The sequence below is a fragment of the Somniosus microcephalus genome, chromosome 1 (genome assembly GCF_052327205.1).
Source record: "Somniosus microcephalus isolate GS21.2 chromosome 1, FLI_Smic_1.0, whole genome shotgun sequence".
Classification (NCBI taxonomy): Eukaryota; Metazoa; Chordata; class Chondrichthyes; order Squaliformes; family Somniosidae; genus Somniosus; species Somniosus microcephalus.
In genome coordinates, this window is record NC_140987.1 from 400,221,944 (window position 1) to 400,243,674 (window position 21,731).

Here is a 21,731-nt window from a genome sequence, read left to right on the forward strand (position 1 = left end):
TGGCCCCTCGAGCCTGCTCCGCCATTCAATAAGATCATGGCTGATCTGATCCTAACCGCCAATCCACTATGACAGGACTATCTCCTGAATCTAACAGCATTAGACACACGAAAACAGGAGCAGGATCAGGCTACACGGCCCCTGGGCCCGCTCCGCTACCCACAGGGCCATGACCTATCCGAACCTAGACTCATGTCCAAATTCCTGCCCGCTCCCCGTAACCCTTAATTCCCTTTTCTACTAGGAAACTGTCTATTTCTGTTTTAAATTTATGTAATGATGTAGCTTCGACAGCTTTTTGGGGCAGCATATTCCATGGACCTACCACCCTCTGAGTGAAGTAGTTCCTCCTCATCTCAGTTTTGAAAGAGCAGCCCCTTATTCTAAGACTATGCCCCCTAGTTCTAGTTTCACCCATCATCTGGAACATCCTCCCTGCATCCACCCGATCCAACCCCTTCATAATCTTATATGTTTCAATAAGATCGCCTCTCATTCTTCTGAACTCCAATGAGTAGAGTCCCAATCTACTCAACCTCTCCTCATATGTCCATCCCCTCATCCCCGGGATTAATCGAGTGAACCTTCTTTGTACTGACTCGAGAGCAAGTATGTCCTTTCTTAAGTATGGACACCAAAACTGTATGCAGTATTCCAGGTGCGGTCTCACCAATACCTTGTACAACTGAAGCAATACCTCCCTATTTTTATATTCTATCCCCCTCGCAATGAAAGCCAACATTCCATTGGCCTTCTTAATCACTTGCTGCACCTGCATACTAACCTTTTGAGTTTCGTGCACCAGGACCCCCAGATCCCTTTGTACTTCAGTACTTTCAAGTTTCTTGCCATTAAGATAATAACTTGCACTACGATTTTTCCTGCCAAAGTGCATAACCTCACACTTTCCAGTATTGTATTCCATCTGCCAAATCTCTGCCCACTTACTTAGCCTGTCTATGTCCCCTTGCAGGTTTTTTATGTCCTCCTCACTCACTACTTTCCCTCCCATCTTAGTATCATCTGCAAACTTTGATGTGTTACACTCGGTCCCCTCCTCCAAATCGTTAATATAGATTGTAAAGAGTTGGGGACCCAGCACTGACCCCTGCGGAACACCACTGGTTACTGATTGCCAGTCTGAATATGAACCATTTATCCCAACTCTCTGCCTTCTGTTAGATAGCCAATCCTCTATCCATGCCAGAATATTACCCCCAATCCTGTGATTTTTTATCTTAAGCAATAATCTTTTGTGTGGCACCTTGTCAAATGCCTTTTGGAAGTCTAAATACACTACGTCCACTGGTTCACCTTTATCCACCCTATATGTTACTTCCTCAAAGAACTCCAGCAAATTTGTCAAACATGACTTCCCCTTCATAAAACCATGCTGACTTTGTCTTATTAAATTATGATTATCCAAATGTCCTGTTACTGTCTCCTTAATAATGGACTCCAAAATTTTACCTACCACAGATGTTAGGCTAACCGGTCTATAGTTTCCAGCCTTCTGTCTACTGCCCTTTTTAAATAAGGGTGTTACATTAGCAGTTTTCCAGTCTGCCGGGACCTTTGCTGAGTCCAGGGAGTTTTGGAAGATTATTACCAATGCATCCACAATCCCTACCGCCACTTCCCTCAAAACCCTGGGATGTAAGCCATCAGGTCCAGGTGATTTATCCGCCTTGAGTCCCATTATTTTACCAAGTACTACTTCCTTAGTGATTTTAATCGTATTTAGCTCCTCCCCCACTATAGCCCCCTGCTTGTCAAGTGTTGGGATATTCTTGGTGTCCTCTACTGTAAAGACTGATACAAAATATTCATTGTGTTTTTGCCATCTCCATATTTCCCACCATTAATTTCCCGGTCTCATCCTCTAAGGGACCAACATTTACTTTAGCCACCCTTTTTCTTTTTATATAACTATAAAAACTCTTACTATCTGTCTTTATATTTTTTGCTAATTTACTTTCATAATCTATCTTCCCTTTCTTAATCAATCTTTTTGTTATTTTTTTGCTGTCTTTTAAAGTTTTCCCAATCCTCTATCCTCCCACTAGATTTGGCTACCTTATATGCCCTTGTTTTTAGTCGAATACTATCCTTAATTTCTTTACTTAGCCACGGATGGCTGTCTTTTCTTTTACACCCTTTTTTTCTCAGTGGAATATACTTTTTTTGGAATTTGTAAAATAACTCCTTAAATGTACACCACTGATCATGTATCGTCTTATCCTTTAACCTATTTTCCCAATCCACTTTACTCAATTCCGCTCTCATACCTTCATAGTCTCCTTTATTCAAGCTTAGCACGCTTGTTTGAGATACAGCCTCCTCACCCTCTAACTGAATATGGAATTCAACCATGTTATGGTCACTCATTCCAAGGGGATCCTTTACTAGGACATTTTTAATTAATCCTGTCTCGTTACACAGGACCAGATCTAAGGTTGCTTGCCCCCTGGTTGGTTCAGTTACATACTGCTCAAGAAACCCATCCCTAATACACTCAATGAACTCATCCTCAAGGCAGCCCTGCCCAATTTGATTCGTCCAATTTATATGATGGTTAAAATCCCCCATAATTATAGATGTTCCCTTATTACAAGCCTCAACTATTTCCTGATTGATACTCCGTCCAACCGAGTTGCGACTGTTCGGAGGCCTATATACTACACCCACTAGTGTTTTTTCCCCCTTATTATTCCTTATCTCCACCCAAACTGTTTCATTATCCTGATCCTTTGACCCAATATCATTTCTCTGTATTACAGTGATTCCTTCCTTTATTAACATAGCCACCCCACCTCCCCTTCCTTCCTGCCTGTCCTTCCTGATTGTTAAATAACCTGGTATGTTTAATTCCCAGGCATTGTCACCCTGCAGCCATGTTTCTGTAATGGCCACAAGATCATACCCATATGTAGCTATTTGTGCCTTTAACTCGTCTATTTTGTTACGAATGCTACGTGCATTCAGATAGAGAACTTTCAAATATGTTTTGTGACACTTAGTTCCTGCTATTGCCCTTTTTATTACTTTACCTTTTACTCCACACCTTCTACCCCTTCCTGACACGCTCTGGTTTTTAATTTCCCCACTGCTACCTAAGTCTTTGACCTTCTCTGTTGTCATTTTTATTATTTGCTCTCTAGGAACCTCCCCCCCACTAATTAGTTTAAAGCCCTCTCTACAGCCCTAGTTATATGATCTGCCAGGACTTTAGTCCCAGCACTGGCCAAGTGAAGCCCGTCCCAACAGAACAGCTCCCTCCTGTCCCAGTACTGGTGCCAGTGTCCCAGGAAGCAAAACCCATTTCTCCCACACCAGTCTTTGAGCCACGCATTTAACTCTCTTATTTTATTTGTCCTAGCCAAATTCGCTCGTGGCTCAGGTAATAATCCAGAGATTATTACCCTTGTGGTTCTGCTTTTTAATTTGGCCCCTAGCTGCTCAAACTCCCTCAGCAGAACCTCCTTCCTTGTCCTATCTATGTCGTTGGTACCAACATGGACCACGACAACTGGATCCTCCCCCTCCCACTCCAAGTTTCTGTCCAGCCCAGAGGAGATGTCCTTAACCCTGGCACCGGGTAGGCAACACAGCCTACGGGACTCTCGCTCTTGGCTGCAGAGAACTCTATCTATCCCCCTAATAATACTATCCCCTACCACTACAACATTTCTATTTACTCCCCCCTCTTGAATGGCCCCCCTCTCCACGGTGCTGTGGCCAGGTTGCTCATCCTCCCTGCAGCCCCTGCTTCCGTCTCCACAGGGAGTAAGAAGCTCGAACCTGTTGGACAAGAGCAAGGGCTGCGGCTCCTCCAACACTACCTTCTGGATCCCCGTACCTGCCTCACTCGTGGTCACACCGTCCTGTCCCTGACCATGGGCTACATCTGAATTAATTAACTTCATAGGTGTGACCACCTCCTGAAACACAGAGTCCAGGTACTTCTCCCCCTCCCTGATGTGTCGCAGTATCTGAAGCTCAGACTCCAGCTCATCAACACGGAGCTGGAGATCCTGTAGCAGCAGACACTTGTCACAGATGTAATCACCGTTGGCCTCAATGGGGTCTACCGGCTCCCACATCTCGCAACAGTAACACATCATCTGCTCCATTCTATGTAATTAATTATAAAATTTTTATTTAATTAATTGGATTTAGATTAAATCAATCCCTCTAAATTACACCAGTTTAATGGTTAACCAACTGTCTCCCTTACAGCACAGACCCTAGAAAAAAACCGCCGGTACCTTTTTTACCTAGACACAATTAGAACTCAGAACTCAGAGATTCAAACATGAAGTGCTTTATTCAAAGGGAAAGGGAAGTTCTGGAGAGTTCCGAACAAAGAGAGCTAAACTTAACCAAGAGCACACCCAACCATTTATCTGCTGTGACAGCGCCACCACAGGTGGGAGGAGAACACTCAATGGGGCTGTGGTGGAAAGGGTGGACAGCTTTAAGTTCCTCAGAGTCCACGTCACAGAAGACCTCTCCTGGTCCCTCAATACCTCCTCTCTGGTGAAGAAGGCCCAGCAGCGCCTATATTTCCTAAGGAGGCTGAAGGGATGTAACCTGTCACCCCTGATCCTCTCTAACTTCTACCGCTGCACAATAGAGAGCATCCTGACGAACTGTATCACAGTATGGTATGGCAGCTGTAGCTACTATGACCGGAAAGCCCTGCAGCGGGTAGTCAAAACTGCCCAACGCATTACCGGCACCCGGCTACCGACCATAGAGCACATATACCAGAAACGCTGTTTACGGAGGTCACGGTCCAGAAGCGCTGTTTACGGAGGTCACGGTCCATCATCAAAGACCCTACCCACCCCAGCCACAGTCTGTTCGCCCTCCTGCCATCTGGGAGACGCTACAGATGCATTTGCACCCGTACGGCCAGATTTAGGAACAGCTTCTTTCCCAGGGCTGTCATCCTACTGAACTCCACAAATAAACTCTAAAGCCTGCACATCTGCCAATGCACTTTATTATGGTTATGTTTATGTTAATGTATTACAAGCCAAATGTATGTTGAATGTTTAAATGTTTTAATCTAAATGTACACTCTCTGGAGCCGCAAGCCTACATTTCGTTGTACTGCACTTGTGCACTAACAATGACAATAAAAGTTGATTTGATTTGATTTGACATAACAGATGGGGTGGATTCTGGGAGAATGTTTCCCTTGGCTGGGGAGTCTAGAACCAGGGGCCACAGCCTCGAGATAAAGGGTAGGCCATTCAGGACTGAGACGAGAAGAAATTTCTTCATACACAGGGTCGTGAATCTTTGGAATTCTCTACCCCAGAGGGCTGTGGAGGCTCAGTCATTGGGTATATTCAAAACAGAAATCGATAGATTTTTGACTTGTAAGGGCATAAAGGGATATGGAGATAGGGCTAGTGAATGGAGTTGAGGCAGAAGATCAGCCATGATCTCATTGAGTGGCAGAGCAGGCTCGAAGGGCCGAATGGCCTACCCCTGCTCCTATTTCTTATGTATGGCTCAGCTACTCATCGAGAGACTTGCTGAGTCATCAGGGAAGTCAGAAGTGCTATTCTTGACATTTTATTCAAAAAAAAGCAAAGCCATTGCAAAGAAACAAGCTTCAGGGAATCCAGGACAAGGGAGGCATAATCTTAAAATTAGAGCTGGGCCATCTAAGAGTGAAATTGGGAAACACTTTTTCACACAAAGGGTAGTGGAATTCTGGAAATCTCTCTCTTTCCTCTTCACCCCCCAAAAAAAAGGCTGTGGTTGCTAGGCCAATTGAAAATGTTAAGACACAGTGCCATACATTTTTTGGGGGTAAAGGTAGCAAGGGATAGGATCTAATTGATTGGCAGAACTGACTTGAGGGGCTGAATGGGCTACTATGTATCCTATGTTTAGGACTTTAAGTAGCCCGTAAGACTGGTTTCACTTTATTTGGGGAAATTGTGCTTAACTTCATTAGACACGATAGGCCGAATGACGGCCTCCTGTGTCATAAGTTTCTATGATTTATAATACAGGCCTTTAAATGTAGTAAAGCTAACGAATAATAGTGCGACTTCTTAAACAAACAAATTATTCTTATTAGCCTTTGAAGCGGAAAGTCTTCGATCCGACAACTCCGTGATGAAGGAGGCATGCGCAGACGGGGAAAGCCCGCCCGCCTCGGTTTGGCGCCAGAATTCAAATTACCGGAAGTCGGTGCCCGTGATGACGCGCGCGCGGCGCTAGCCGGCAGTTTACGTATTGGAGGCTCCGTTAAAGCGTTGGTAGAGAGGCTATAGAGCGAGGCTGTGTCTGATCGGCCGCCCGCCCGCCCGCCCGCCTTCCCTGTGCTGGTGAAAGGAAGGACAGCCGCTGCGATCCGGGGGCGGGTCTGGGTCGGCAGAGCTTTGGGAACTTTTACACGGGACCAGTGAGGATATTTGACTGAAACCTGTGTTAGGTGGTGTCGGTTTCTTAAGGCAGCTTGTTTCCTGAGTAACTCAACACCTCGGTTCTGGTAGTGATTTCCTGCCTTGAATTAATTCTGTAACTGGGAACCAGTAGCGTCCCTGATTTTGCTGGTTTAGGGGCCCACCTGTTCGTTGCCTCCCCTGATGTGATGCAGAATGATTGAGAATTAGTTACCTGGGGAATTGCGAGCTTGGACCACTTGATTTGGAGCACCAAGTGCCATAATGGACCAGCTTTCCAACATTAGACGTATAATGTTTTTGGATAGCTTTATAGTGCGAGTATCTGAGTGTACTTCTGGCTGTGTAATTCTGTGCCAAGTTTCCAGAAAATAACGCGTTGTTTTGCTAATTTTGTGAGATTGCTGCCTTTATGTTCGTGATCTGCATTTCGACTCAAATGTGCATGTCGCAGGTCTGTGACGTTGTTCGTGTTAATATGGGTTGGTTAGTGAATGTTTTTTTTTTACTAAAGAGACACATGATATAAGTGATCATTGGGCCAGAATGGATGAAGAAACGCACACCCTGTTCCAGCGCTTAGCTAGTCAACTTGGTTGGACAAAACATGGTGATCTGAATATCATTGAAGCACAGGTAAAGATGAACCTATAATCAAGAATGCCATTACTACATTTGATATTAATGTGATATCTCCTATCTATGGCACTTATCTAGGAATCAAAGAGTAGCTTGTAATGATTGCAAGCCATATAACTTTTATATTCCCATGAATAAAGAATATTAAGGGGTGATCTAATTAAAGTGTTTAAGATGATTAAAGGATTTGATGGGGCAGATTTTTGTTGGGTAAGGGTATTAAGGACTATAGAACCAAGGCAGATAGATGGAGTTAAGATACAGGTTACCCATGATCTAATATGGTGGAACAGACTCGAGAGGCTGAATGGCTTACTCATGTTCCTATGTTCTGAGTGTATTTTGTACAGTTTGCCTATTGAGAAATGGCTAGTCCTATGGAGTGGGGTGGGACAGGCTAAAGTACTGAGACTGATGGTGACAGATCAAGTATCAATTTAATATGTTTGCAACCATAATGTTTATTGAAGTATTTCCTCTTGAATATCCTACTGAGTTGAACTATTTTGAGTTCACATAGGTTTTATGTTAAAAAGGAACAGAAGCATCAGGTCCACCCTTTGGATTTCTTGAGGCAAACATTTGTCTGGAACTAAGTGTGAGCAGTGATCTAACTATTTGTATGATGTATGTTAGAACTGAAGATGGCAGGTACTTCAGACATATCTAATTCATTTTTCAGAAATTAACCTATTTAATTTTGTTGCTATTATTAAAATGACCTGTATTTGGTATGTAGTGATAGCGTTGCTGCAACATTGCTTGTGTTATGTGCTGGAAGTTTTGCGCTTTTTATTAATGACCAATATGATGGTTAATGCAGGTTATTACCTTTTTTATAAGCTTTTTATAGCTGTAGCTATTCGTTAACAGCAGTTTAGTTGATCGAGGAGAACCTTTTTGACATTCTTCTCCCAGCCCACATGTTTTTTTCCCTCTCTTTGCTTAAGTCTACTATTTCTATCCAGGGCATATCTAGAGAAATTGAGGTGATGTTCTGATAGAACCCTTGCAACCACCTCTAATGTTTGAGTAGTACAGCTTGTGCCACTCGTGTGGTTGGAAATTCCACTGCAGGATGGATGGGACCAAGGAACTTGTTCCATTGCATACAGTAGCTAGAACTTGGCAACGTTTTTTTATCTGTGGTTTTGAGAGTGTCAAAAAAAGGACTGCCTACTACAGTGCTAACATCCCCCACCTCTGCATTTATCTTAGTATATCTTCTATTGAAACCCTCATTCATGCCTTTGTCATCTCCACACTCGCTTACTAATGTGTTCTCTGAAAACCTCCCATCCTCTACCCGCCATAAACTTCAGCAGCCTGTATCCTTTCCCGCACTGTCCTGCTTGCCCTTTGCCTTGCTGACCTATATTGGCTCCCAGTCCCCCAATGCTACAAATTTAAAATAATCACCCTTCTGTTTAAATCCGCCCATGGCCTCACCTCTTATCTTGGTAATCTCCTCCAGTGCTACAGCCTGCAAACTCTGATTCTGGACGCTTGTACATGTGTCCTCCATTCACCCTGCCATTGGTGACTGCCTTCAGCTGCCTAACCTTCATGCTTAAAATTCCTTCCTTAAACTACTTCACTGTGCTCTTTTAAGACTCTTCTTGTAGTCCACTTTGACCAAGCTTTTGGTCATTCCTCCGAATATTTTCTTTGGTTCAGTGTCCATTTTTACCTCGCTTCTTTTGTAGTGCCTTGGGAGTTCATTTTCTATGTTAAAGACACTATATAAATCGAAGTTGCTCATTGATATACATCAGTTGTTAAACTTGGGCATGTTCACCTAAGGATGCATGTTTCAGTTCATGATCTGCTTATAGAGACTACTATTTAGCCATAAACATGGGAGCAAGTGTTGGGAGGAAGCCCAAATCATAATAGATATTTCCATTATTTCAGCACTGGAAGCTTCATGTTCTATGTAGTATTTGAAATACCAGTATTTTAATTCCATGCCATTCCAAGTATTTATCTAGCTCTGCATTGTTTTGCTATTTTTCAGCTTCAGCAAAGAATTGAGAAATCCAGGCAGCCCTTGAAGAATCATTGTAAAGATGCAGCAGTGGATCTACACTCTGAATCTGAGGAGAGTCCAAAAACCTGTGATTCATGTGTGTGCAAGCTGTTGCTGTCTAGTTCAGAGGATGAAGCTGAATCATGGCCAAAAATTACTCCGGAGAGCAGGCAAGAAGGACATGACGAATGTGCAGTGACAAAGCAAGTGGATGAGAAGCCACAGAACCGCGGTGGAGCCATAGTCATTTCGGACTCCAGCACTGATGACGATTTTGAAATTTGTAAGCATCAGACTGTAGCTCAGTGCTGCTTTTTGCTTCACTAACACTTAATACACATTGTTTATGTAGTGAGGTACCTATATAATTATATAACTTATTCAAAATCTTAACACTTGCGCACACTTCCTGTTAGCATCTCCACTGGCAGGAGGGTGTAATTGCACGTGACAAGTTTACATAGGCAGTTATAAATGTGGACATGGGAATTTATATTATATGAAAATAACGACAGAATGCCTAAGTTTAAATGCAATGAATTCTGTCTGCACAACCTGGTCCAGTTATCCCCCAGCTCTAACCCTGCTTCTATCTACAATTTGTCTTGATTCTGAGTCTTCTCTTCTTAGGCAGTCCCTCGGAACCGAGGATGACTTGCTTCCACATTAAAAATGAGTTTGCAGGTGACTGAGTCCAATGCGGGACCTACAGTCTCTGTTACAGGTGGGGCAGATGGTGGTTGAAGGGGCGGGTGGGTGGGGTGCTTGGGTTGACGTGCGCTCCTTGCGCTTTGCTTCCGCTTGCTCCCGGCGAAGAGACTCGAGGTGTTTGGCGCCTTCCCGGGTGCTTCTCCTCCGCTTTGTGCGGTCTTGGGCCAGGGATTCCCAGATGTCGGTGGGGATGTTACACTTTTTCAAGGAGGCTTTGAGGGTGTCCTTGAAGCGCTTTCTCCGCCCACCTGGGGCTCTCTTGCCGTGCCGGAGCTCCGAGTAGAGCGCTTGTTTTGGGAGTCTCGTATTGGGCATGCGGACCGTAATTGTGACCATCTTCAAGAAAGGTGACTAGTCCGATTGCTGTAATTACAGAGGAGTTTCCCTGCTATCTGCCACAGGGAAAGTCATCGCAAGAATCCTCCTCAATCGCCTTCTCCCAGTGGCTGAAGAGCTCCTCCGAGTCGCAATGCGGATTCCGCCCACTAAGGGGCACAATGGATATGATCTTCACCGCATGTCAATTACAAGAGAAATGCAGGGAACAGCACCAACCACTGTACATGGCTGCCTTTGATCTCACAAAGGCCTTCGACACTCAACCGTGAGGGATTATGGAGTGTCCTCCTCAAATTTGGCTGCCCTCAAAAGTTTGTCGCTATCCTCCGCCTGCTTCACGACGACATGATTGAGTACAATGCTGCAGGAGCTATGTAGTATATTAAAGAAAATGAGGCAAGTGGGTGGGGGGCGGTATTTTAAAAATCTCATGAATCCCCCCCCTTTGTGTGTATGTGTACGCCCGTCCTTTTTTTCTTTTTTGGTCTTCAGCACCATTTGAATGTTGTCGTCTTCAACGAGTTTACAGAATGTACATTTGCCCAGCAAAGGTTTTAATTGTAGGAAATCTGCTGTTTAGCTGAGGAGAGTTTAGAGGACTGGCCTTGGTTCAACGATTGGCCCTGGTGAGCAAGAGTTTGATGTTTATATTTCTTGCCAGCAGAAGTTGGAGCCAACTCCTGACAATTTAGTCAGGTGATGAGTAGTTTCCTTAAAAGCTTTAATAGGTCACATTGCCTGATGTAATGTTTTTAAGCATCTCTTACCAGAATTTTAGAACTTAATTTTAGTAGTTTTGATTTTGAAATCATTAAAACTTTGGGGGGAAAAAATGTCTTCTACATAATGGCCCAGAAGTTCGGGTCCCAGCATATGAGTACGTACGGGATACTCCCCTGTAGGCCCAACGAAAGTGCCAGCTTCGTTCGTGCATGCACTGTGCATGCGCGGGAAGCCGGCACTTCCGTTCCCCTGAAAGAAGGGGTTGACGGGTGGAACGCGTGTGCCGGAGAGGCAGCGTGTGCGCATCGAAGTGTTTTTTTTGCAGGTTTTTCCGGGAGGGTAAGTCTCCAGCAGTTACACTTTTAAAAAGCAGACACAAGACCTGCTTTTAACAAGGTAAGTGGCGAATTAATTAAAATTAAAACATTTTTTCCATGGGTTTTATTATTTTTAAATACTTTAAAGAAAGGTAAGTTTATTTTTAGCCCTGTTAGAAAATGTAATTAATTTTTTCAAAAATGTAAGTTGTTTAAAATAGTTTTCATGTAATTTACAGTTACTTTAAAAATGTGATTTAAAAAAAAAAAAAATTATTTGAAGTTTTGGTGATGTTTTGGGGCTTATAGTATTTATAGGTTTGACAGCTCTTCCTGTCAAACTTATGAATGATGCATTCCCTGCTACCATTGGCTCTCCATGGCCCATGTGATCCCAGGGGACGCATCGAACTAACTGCGCCCCTGGGATACGCAAGCACTGCGCGTCGGCAGTTGGAGGAGGCCCAGGATCGGAATCCCACGCGGGCCCACAGCTCAACGGCCAGCGCGCTAGTTAAGTGCAGGTCAGGGGCTTGCACCCACGGGAAGCCCCCGACCCGAATTTCTGGGCCATTGTTGGTGTGCATAACTTGTTTCAAAGAAGTTCAGTTAAAAGAAATATATTACAGTGACAACTTGCTAAAGCTGTACCAGAGGTTTGAACATTAAAAAAGCAGAAGTTTCCATAAAACAGATACCTGACCCCTGGTTAGCCGTCATAAAGTTTTTATATTAATGTTGTCTAAGATGTAGACTTAAATGGAACGTCTACTGGTTAATTTGCTTTACAAACTACAGAGCTAGCTTTACTTGGCACATACTGTAATCTCCAAAAATGAACTTTATTAACACTTGTTTTAACCAAGCTAAGCCAATGTTGTTCCTGTGTCTGTTTTGTTCTGTTTAAGTTAACAATCATTTATCTTTAACGAGATAATTGGGTCCTTTAATTGTGTTTTTTTGCAGGCTGCATCAAGTCAAATTAAGCATTACACATGCAACCTGTAGATACAAACATAATTCTCAATCCATTTTTTTCTCTTTTTTTTTCATTATTACTTTATCCTTTGTGCACTTGTTTCTCTTCTCCCATGTGCCCCCACTCAACTGATTGATTGAAAACCAGCTCCTATGACTATTTGAATCTATACAATTGACTGGGAGTTAAATAGATCTTTTGAGAAAGATGCACTGTATAGTTAAGGAGAGTGTTTCTGGGTGTGCTTCTATTTAATTTGAACATTGTAAGTTTCTAATCCAATTTGTTCAGTAACAAAATTCAAGACGTTGTTTACACTCTGTCTTACAGGCCCACGGTCAGTTTTGACCCAGGTGAGGACATTAAACTCTGACTTCACAGCAAAAAGGATTTCAAGGACCAAGAATAAAAGGTGTGAGTGTATTGGAGACTGGGGATGTCGCAGTAGCTTCTGCTTCAGTAAATCCTGTTTAGCAAAACCGCTCTGGTTGGTTTTCATAGTCAGCCTTTCTCAACATTTGCACCAAGTACATTAGTTGGCCATTTTTCCTGTGCACCGATTTTTAGCCTGTCCAAGAATATGCCAATACTCGTGGAGTTGGTGCTCAATTACTTTTCTCAAATATTATCTCAAAATATTGACGCTTGATTTAGTCATGGAGAGGATGCAGAAGAAATTCACTATGATGGTTCCAGGGATAAGAGGCTTTAGTTATAAGGGGTTTGTGATGAAACTGAATTCTTCATTAGAATGGATAAGGTTAAAAGGAGATCTGATTGATTATAAGAACATAAAAAGTAGGAGCAGGAGTAGGCCATGCGGCCCCTCTGGCCTGCTCCGCCATTCAATAGGATCATGACTGATCCGAATCTAGACTCACGTCCACTTCCCTGCCCTCTCCCCGTAACCCCTAATTCCCTTATCTGCTAGGACAATATCCATCTCCATTTTAAATTTATTTAATGTTGCAGCTTCCACAGCTCTCTGGGGTAGCAAATTCCATAGATTTACTACCCTCTGAGTGAAGAAGTTTCTCCTCATCTCAGTTTTGAAAGGGCAGCCCATTATTCTAAGATTATGCCCCCTAGTTCTAGTCTTACCCATCAGTGGAAACATCCTCACCGCATCCACCCGATCAAGACCCCTCACAATCTTGTATGTTTCGATAAGCTCAATTCTGAAGTGTTTTGATAAATAGGGAAAGACTGTTTCTACTGGTCAGTGAGATAGTAATTAAAGTGCATAAATTTAAGATCGCCAAAAATATGAAAGTGAACTTGATAATTTTTAAGACGTGGAATGATCCATCAAACCGTGTTGGAAGCAGAATCCATAATAGCTTTTAAAAGGGAAGTGGATGAATATTTAGGGAAAAAAATTAAGAGATTGTAGGTAAATCCAGAATATTACTTTAAATGAAATTGCAAGACTAGGACAAGGGGCCACCGGTTCAGACTAGTAAAGTAAATTAAGACCGAGATCAGGAAGTTATTCTTCATAGTGATTAATACATGGAATGGATTTCCAGCCAGGAGTGGAGGTGAAAACCCTGAAATCATTTAGTTAAAAAAAAACCATAAGATACTGCAATGGGGGAACGTTGGGTCTTACTGGATGGTTGAACCAAGGTTGACCAAATGGCCTTCCTCCTTGTAGTTAGCTTGTAAGGGGATAGGGTAGGAGAGGGAAATAGGTGGTTAGCTCTTCGAGAGTCGGCACAGGCACGATGGGCTGAATGGTTTTGTTCTGTGCTATAAAATTCTATAAACGGGAAGCATTAGAATGACGATTTTATTCTCTGTTTTGTTCATATCAGATCTGACTCTACTTTTGAACTAAACACGGATTCCAGTGGGGATGAAGATTTTGAAAAATGTGAGTAGCATCTTAAATGTGTTTTTTTAAACTTTGCTTTTGTCTTCATCAAAGTCAGCTATATATATTGGCGCTTTGTCTCACTGACTTGCCAAGGTCAGGCCCAAAACTCCAACAATGTGCCTTAACTCTAGCCTCAAGAGTACATCTTACTGCAGCGGTGTACATTTTTCCCAGTTCCCACACTAGCCAATCTATTGCTTCTTTGTGCGAGACTGCCAATTAGTGCTGTATTATGGGCACTTTTGTATTAAAAGCTGTATTAAGACTTGCGTCATGCAGGACCTAGAAAGAAGACAAAAGGAAAAAAATCAAGGAGCGACTCAGCCCATCAATGCATGTCAATCTAACACCCTAACTCTCCCATTAAAGCAACCAGCAGCATTTTGAATGTGCCTGATGTCTGAGAAAATGAAGTAAATCTGAGACTAGTGGTCAGGTTTTAAAAGTTTACGGTAGTGGTTTTCTAACGAGAAATTTCCTTTCACTACCCCTTCCAATAATCCAATTGGTAGAGGTGCAGACTTTAATTTCTAACTCTAACGTAAAATGAAAAGGAGCCTATTGCAGGAGTTGGGAAGTAAGTGGCACAGAGAGAGTCACATAGCTGAGCTGCGTTTAATTTTTCTTGAGATATCATTGGCTCTGCATTTGTCCAATAAAGGAGTGAACTCGTTGGGAGTGCTTGTGCCGCAATGTCCTTCCTGAGTGATGGTAGGTAACTGCAAATGTTTTGCTCCTTGATTGATCTAGAATCATTGCTAAATTCACAGTTTTTAGGAAAAGCTTACTTGAGTGTCTTCAGCTCTCTGCATTGGGGTGGTGGAAAGTGGCAGGAGCAGAAGGCGATTTGGTTTATAGATTTTCAAAAGTTGTTGCAAAAATTCAGGCAAGTGCCTTAAGAGGAAATGTAGCGGCATATATAGAAAGTGGTTGATGGACCAAGAATTAAGGTAATTGGGTCTTGGTCAGATTGGAGAAAGGTCTGGAATGGTGTATTCCAGGGATCTCTGCTGGGTCCAATTTTGTTCTCTGCTCTCTAGTCTCATATACAATCTTGAAATCTGATGACATAAAAGTAAGTGGTTTGGCAAACATCAAGAGGGCAGTACAAAATTTCAGGATAACAGACAATTTGTGGAATAGGCAGATAGGTGACATGCAAATTAGTGGTTAAGTGGGTTAATACAATTTGGAAAGCAAACAAGGAATGGGATTATACAATCAATAGAAAGATAAAGGGCGTGGGTGAGCAAGGAGATGGTTCAAAGACATTAATTTTCTGGAAGTATGAATACAGCCATAAAAAAGGCCAACAGCATTTTGGGTTTAAATAGGGACATAGAGTACATAGAGTAAAGAAGTAATCAATTTGTACAAAATGTTGCTTAGCCTACAGTTGTAGTAGTGTGAGATGTTTTGGCCATCTCATTATGCAAAGAATATTATCTCATGTAGTGTAGATTGGGTACGGTAGCACAGCGGTTATGTTACTGGGCTAGTAATCCAGAGGCCTGGACTAATGATCCAGAGACGTGAGTTCACAATCCCACCACGGCAGCTGGGGAATTTAAATTCAGTTAAATAAATAAATCTGGAATAAAAAGCTGATCAATTATGGTGACCATGAAACTACCGGATTGTCGTTTAAAAACCCATCTAGTTCACTAATATCCTTTAGAGAAGGAAATCTGCCATCATTACCTGGTCTGGCCTATATGTGACTCCAGACCCACAGCAATGTAGTTGACTCTTAGCTGCCTTCTGAAATGGCCTAGCAAGCCACTCCATTGTACCAAACCGCTACAGAAAACGATAAGAATAAAACCGGACAGACCACCCGGCATCGACCTCGACACTGGCTTCGGATACAACAATGGCACACCCAGCCCAGTCGATCCTGCAAAGTCCTCCTCACCAACATCTGGGGACTTGTGCCAAAATTGGGAGAGCTATCCCACAGACTAGTCGAGCAACAGCCTGACATAGTCATACTCCCCGAATCATGCCTTTCAGCCAATGTCCCAGACTCGTCCATCACCATCCCCAGGTATGTCCTGTCCCACTGGTAGGATAGACCCACCACAGTCTGGAGGGAGTGGCACTGGGAGTCCTCAACATTGACTCTGGACCCCATGAAGTCTCATGGCTTCAGGTCAAGCATGGACAAGGAAACCTCCTGCTGAATACCACCTACTGCCCTCCCTCAGCTGATGAATCAGTACTCATGTGGAACACCACTTGGAAGAAGCACTGAGGGTAGCAAGGGCACAGAATGTACTCTGGGTCAGTGACGTCAATGTACATCGCCAAGAGTGGCTCGGTAGCACCACTGCTGACCAAGCTGACCGAGTCCTGAAGGACATAGCTGCCAGACTGGGTCTGTGCCAGGTGGTGAGAACCAACACGAGGGGAAAAACCTACTTGCCCTCGCCAATCCAGCTGTCTCAGATGCATCTGTCCATGACTGTATTGGTAGCAGTGACCACCGTACAGTCCTTGTGGAGACGAAGTCCCGTCTTCACACTGAGGACACCCTCCATTGTGTTGTGTGGCACTACCACCGTGCTAAATGGGATAGATTCAGAACTGATCTAGCAGCGCAAAACTGGGCATCCACGAGGTGCTGCGGGCCATCAGCAGCAGCAGAATTGTATTTCACCACAATCTGTAAACTAATGGCCTGGCATATCCCTCACTCTACCATTACCATTAAGCCAGGGGACCAATCCTGGTTCAATGAGGAGTGTAGAAGAGCAGGCCAGGAGCAGCACCAGGCGTACCTAAAAATGAGGTGCCAACCTAGGGATGCTGCAACACAAAACTACATGCATGCTAAACAGCGGAAGCAGCATGCTATAGCCAGAGATGAGCGATTTTCACAACCAGTGGATCAGATCAAAGCTCTGCAGTCCTGCCACATCCAGTCGTGAATGGTAGTGGACAATTAAACAACTAACGGGAGGGGGAGGCTCCATGAACATCCCCATCCTCAATGATGGAGGAGCCCAGCACGCGAGTGCAAAAGACAAGGCTGAAGTGTTTGCAACCATCTTCAGCCGGAAGTGCCGAGTGAATGATCCATCTCAGCCTCCTCCTGCAGTCCCCACCATCACAGAAGCCAGTCTTCAGCCAATTCGATTCACTCCACGTGATACCAAGAAATGGCTGAGCGCACTGGATACAGCCAAGGCTATGGACCCCGACAACATCCCAGCTGTCGTGCTGAAGACTTATGCTCCAGAACTAGCTGCGCCTCTAGCCAAGCTGTTCCAGTACAGCTACAACACTAGCATCTACCTGACGATGTGGAAAACTGCCCAGTTATGTCCTGTCCACAAAAAGCAGGACAAATCCAATCTGGCCAATTATCACCCCATCAGTCTACCCTCCATCAGCAAAGTGATGGAAGGTGTTGTCGACCGTGCTATCAAATGCCACTTACTCACCAATAACCTGCTCACCAAAGCCCAGTTTTGGGTTCCGCCAGGACCACTCGGCTCCAGGCCTCATTACAGCCTTGGTCCAAACATGGACAAAAGAGCTGAATTCCAGAGGCGAGGTGAGAGTGACTGCCCTGGACATCAAGGCAGCATTTGACCAAGTGTGGCATCAAGGAGCCCTAGTAAAATTGAAGTCAATGGGAATTGGGGGATAACTCTCCACTGGCTGGAGTCATACCTAGCACAAAAGAAGATGGTTGTGGTTGTTGGAGGCCAATCATCATAGCCCCAGGACATTGCTGCAGAAGTTCCTCGGGGCAGTGTCCTCGGCCCAACCATCTTCAGCTGCTTCATCAATGACCTTCCCTCCATCATAAGGTCAGACATGGGGATGTTCACTGATGATTGCACAGTGTTCAGTTCCATTCGCAACTCCTCGGATAATGAAGTAGTCCATGCCCGTCTGCAGCAAGACCTGGATGACATTCAGGCTTGGGTTGATAACTGGCAAGTAACATTCGCACCACACAAATACCAGGCAATGACCATCTCCAACAAGCGAGAGTTTAATCACCACCCCTTGACATTCAACGTATTTACCATTGCCGAATCCCCCACCATCAACATCCTGAGGGTCACCATTGACCAGAAACCTAACTATACCAGCCACATAAATACTGTGGCAACAAGATCAGGTCAGAGGCTGGGTGTTCTGCGTCGAGTGTCTTACCTTCTGACTCCCCCAAAGCCTTTCCACCATCTATTAAGGCATAAATCAGGAGTGTGATGGAATACTCTCCACTTGCCTGGGTGAGTAATAGTACTTAAAAAGCTTGACACCATCCAGGACAAAGCAGCCTGCTTGATTGGTACCCCTTCCTCCACCTTAAACATTCACTCGCTCCACCACAGGCGCACTGTGGCTGCAGTGTGTACCCTCTACAAGATGCACTGCAGCAACTTGCCAAGGCTTCTTCGGCAGTGTCTACCACCTAGAAAGACGAGGGCCGCTGGCACATGGGAACACCATCACCTGCAAGTTCCCCTCCAAGTTACACACCATCCTGACTTGGAAATATATTGCTGTTCCTTCTGGGTCAAAATCCTGGAACTCCCCCCCCCCCCCCAATATGGGAGTACTTTCACCACAAGGACTGCAGTCATTCAAGGTGGTGGCTCACCACCACTTTCTCGAGGGTGCAGTGGGGAAAGAGTTAAAATGACATCGCTGGCAGTTTCACTGAATGGTGTAAGACCGACCTTTGAAGAGTAAAAGCCATTAAGTGGAGATAGGGTGTCTAGAATTTCAACTGCCCGTAGGAACTTTGTTATCTAGGTCGCATTACAAGGTGTCTTTTAATCGGCATTCAGCAGTTTGAGTGATGGAGGAGGCAGCTTATAAGTTTATATTAAGATTCGTAACCAATCCATGAAGGTGCATGCGGGCCAAGATCCAATCAGGTTGCAGGAATTAATTTAGCATGAGCCGGACATGCTTATATTTTGATGTATAAAAATGTAGTGTTTGCTGTAACAATTTGGAGAAGCCTGTCTGTCTCCCCACCGGTGTAATAAAGACAACTTGACTATCGATCTAAAAACCTTGTGTCGAGTGTTGGTTTAAAATACTCCACAACAAGGGCAGTTGGGGATGGGCAATAAATGTTGGCCTTGCCAGTGACACCCATATCCCAGGGACAAATTTTTTAAAAATTCGCCAGGATAATGCAAGGTATGGGCAACTATAGTTATGTGGAGAGACTTGAGGTACTGGGAATATTTAAATTTAGATTTAATTACTTTATGCAGAGGGTGAGGAACATATGGAGAAAAACTTAACAGAATTGGATATTTGAAGGAGTAGATGATTGAGAGTTATTAGTCTTTTGAGCGGCACAATGCACTTCATTCCTGTCCTGTACTTTCCTATATTGCTGTATACACCTATAGTGGTCCATATAGCAACAGACTGCTCAATTTTTAAATGTTTCCAGGACCGGTCATTGCATTTCTTTGGGCTGTGTGCTGAGGTTTAGATATGTCTGTGCTGCTGGTTCAATAAGGATTTTGCACAATGATGGAATACAGATAATGGCCCAGAAATTCGGGTCTCCACGGGTGAGTACACGCGGGGTACTTGCCCGTAAGCCCAATGGAAGTGCCGGTTTCCTGCATGCACTGCGCATGTGCAGGAAACCAGCACTACCGTTCCCCTGAAAGAAGGGGTTCAGAGGTCGAACGCATGCGCAGGAGAGGCTGCGCGTGCGCATCGAACTTACGTTTTTTTTGCAGGTTTTCCCAGGAGGATAAGTCTCCAGAAGTTAGACATGTAAAAAGCAGTCGCAAGGCCTGCTTTTTACAAGGTAAGTGGTGAATTAATTAAAATTAAAACATTTTTTCCACAGGTTTATTATTTTTAAATACTTTAAAGAAAGGCAAGTTTATTTTTAGCCCCATTAGAAAATAAAAAAATTCAAATTTAAATTATTGTTTAAAATAGTTATTTCATGTAATTTATAGTTTATTTAAAAAATGTGATTTAAAAAAAAAAAAAAAAAAAAAAAAATTTATTTGAAGATTGTGATGTTTTGGGGCTTATAGTATTTATAAGTTTGACAGGCCTTCCTGTCAAACTTATGAATGAAGCATTCCCTGCTACCATTGGCTCTCCATGGTCCATGTGATCCAGGGGACGCATCGAACTAACTGCGCCCCTGGGATACGCAAGCACTGCGTGCCGGCAGTTGGAGGAGGCTCAGGATCGCAATTCCACGGGGGCCCACAGCTCAATGGCTGGCGCGCAAGGTAAGTGCAGGTCGGGGGCTTGCACCCGCGGGAAGCCCCTGACCCAAATTGCTGGGCCAATGTGTTAAGAATTGGGAGGGGGCAATCTGCTCATCAAATTGTGAGTTTTTATATGTTAAAATGGACATAATCTCTTTCTCTATCAGTTCTGACACGGGTAAAGATACAGCACACACAATCGCAAAAGCGCAGCGTGTGGAAGAAAAATGATGACAGGTGGGTAAGTGGCTGAACGTTTGGTTGAAAATGGGAATTCCACATCAACTTAAACAATTGTAGAAAATATAGTTAGAACATGGAGATCAGACTAGAGAAGGTCTTGGTCTTGTTTCATAGAAAACACAATTCTGTCAGCTGAGTAGAAATGTTTTGGTTATTTGAGATAGTTACCCTCTCTCTCTCTGCCCTTCTACTTCAGCACAAGTAGAAAAAACAATTTGATCCAGGTATCTGGTCCCTACTGATTTCAGTAGTTTTAAGAACATTATTGATGATGCAGAGACCATCCTCATTTTAGTTGCTCTTGCTTGAATATGACAGTTATGCTCTCTCTATAATTCCTATTTAATTCAAAGGTTTCTGTAGAATCCATTTCAGTGGATCAGATTCCACCTGTTCCTGGATTTTAAATGTGACAGTGAGCATCAAATTCATTGGTAAGAGTTAGTGGTTATATAAGCAGAAGTTAAACCATTGTGATCTAAAAACAGAAAATGCTGGTTAACGCTCTGCAGGTCAGGCAGCATCTGTGGAGTGAGAAAGAGTTAATGTTTCAGGTGGATGACCTTTCATCAGAACTGTCCCTTTTACCCTGTTCACCCTCCTTGGCATCTGTTTCTCTTCTCATGCCTGATCACGTGTCTGCCAAAACGCTCCTTCACAGCCACATCTCCACTCTCAGCAACTGTCCTCGGTCCCGACCTATTCCACGTGGATTCCAACCCAAACTCCACCCATCATGCCTCGGATCCACCCCCATTGAAGGTGAACAGGATAAATGGTAATTGACCTGAAATGTTAACTGTTTCTCTCGCCACAGTTGCTGCCTGACCTACCGAGTATTGACCAGCATTTTCTGTTTGTATTTCAGTTTTCCAGCATCTGGAGTCTTTTGCTTAAATCATTGTGATGTCTTGTTTTGGTAACTGGTGAATTTCCAAAACATTGCTATTTTAATCAATATATAATTGTATTAACTTATAGCTCTGATTCTTTTGTAGTTATCAGTTTGTGTCTAAGAAACAGATGCTTTAAAATAGGGTGGCTCCTGAAACTGCACTGACCAATTTGAGAGAGGATCATTGGATAGAGCAATGTGAGAAAAGTCATGCAGCCCATCCCTTTTGTACTGTAGTCTGATTTTTGCCATCACAACTGTATTTTGAATGTCCCAAATGTTTTAATATTTACTATCCTAGGAAATTATTTCAAACACTTAT

General features: G+C 43.6%; 1 protein-coding gene across 4 annotated transcripts in view; it reads left to right on the top strand.

Annotated features, from left to right (window-relative positions):
* Window positions 1-6,236: 6,236 nt before the first annotated feature.
* Window positions 6,237-21,731, top strand: part of gcna (germ cell nuclear acidic peptidase) — a 28,379-nt gene continuing 12,884 nt past the window's right edge. The window contains exons 1-6 of one of the 4 annotated variants that reach the window (XM_085998082.1): window positions 6,237-6,460; window positions 6,946-7,067; window positions 9,088-9,382; window positions 12,499-12,580; window positions 13,986-14,044; window positions 20,439-20,508. In XM_085998082.1, the coding sequence (XP_085854208.1) occupies window positions 6,978-7,067; window positions 9,088-9,382; window positions 12,499-12,580; window positions 13,986-14,044; window positions 20,439-20,508 (596 nt within the window). In that variant the 5' untranslated portion in view covers window positions 6,237-6,460; window positions 6,946-6,977. Of the gene's footprint in view, window positions 7,068-9,087; window positions 9,383-12,498; window positions 12,581-13,985; window positions 14,045-20,438; window positions 20,509-21,731 lie in introns of all 4 variants that reach the window. The other 3 variants (XM_085998055.1, XM_085998074.1, XM_085998065.1) reach the window with 3 other exon arrangements.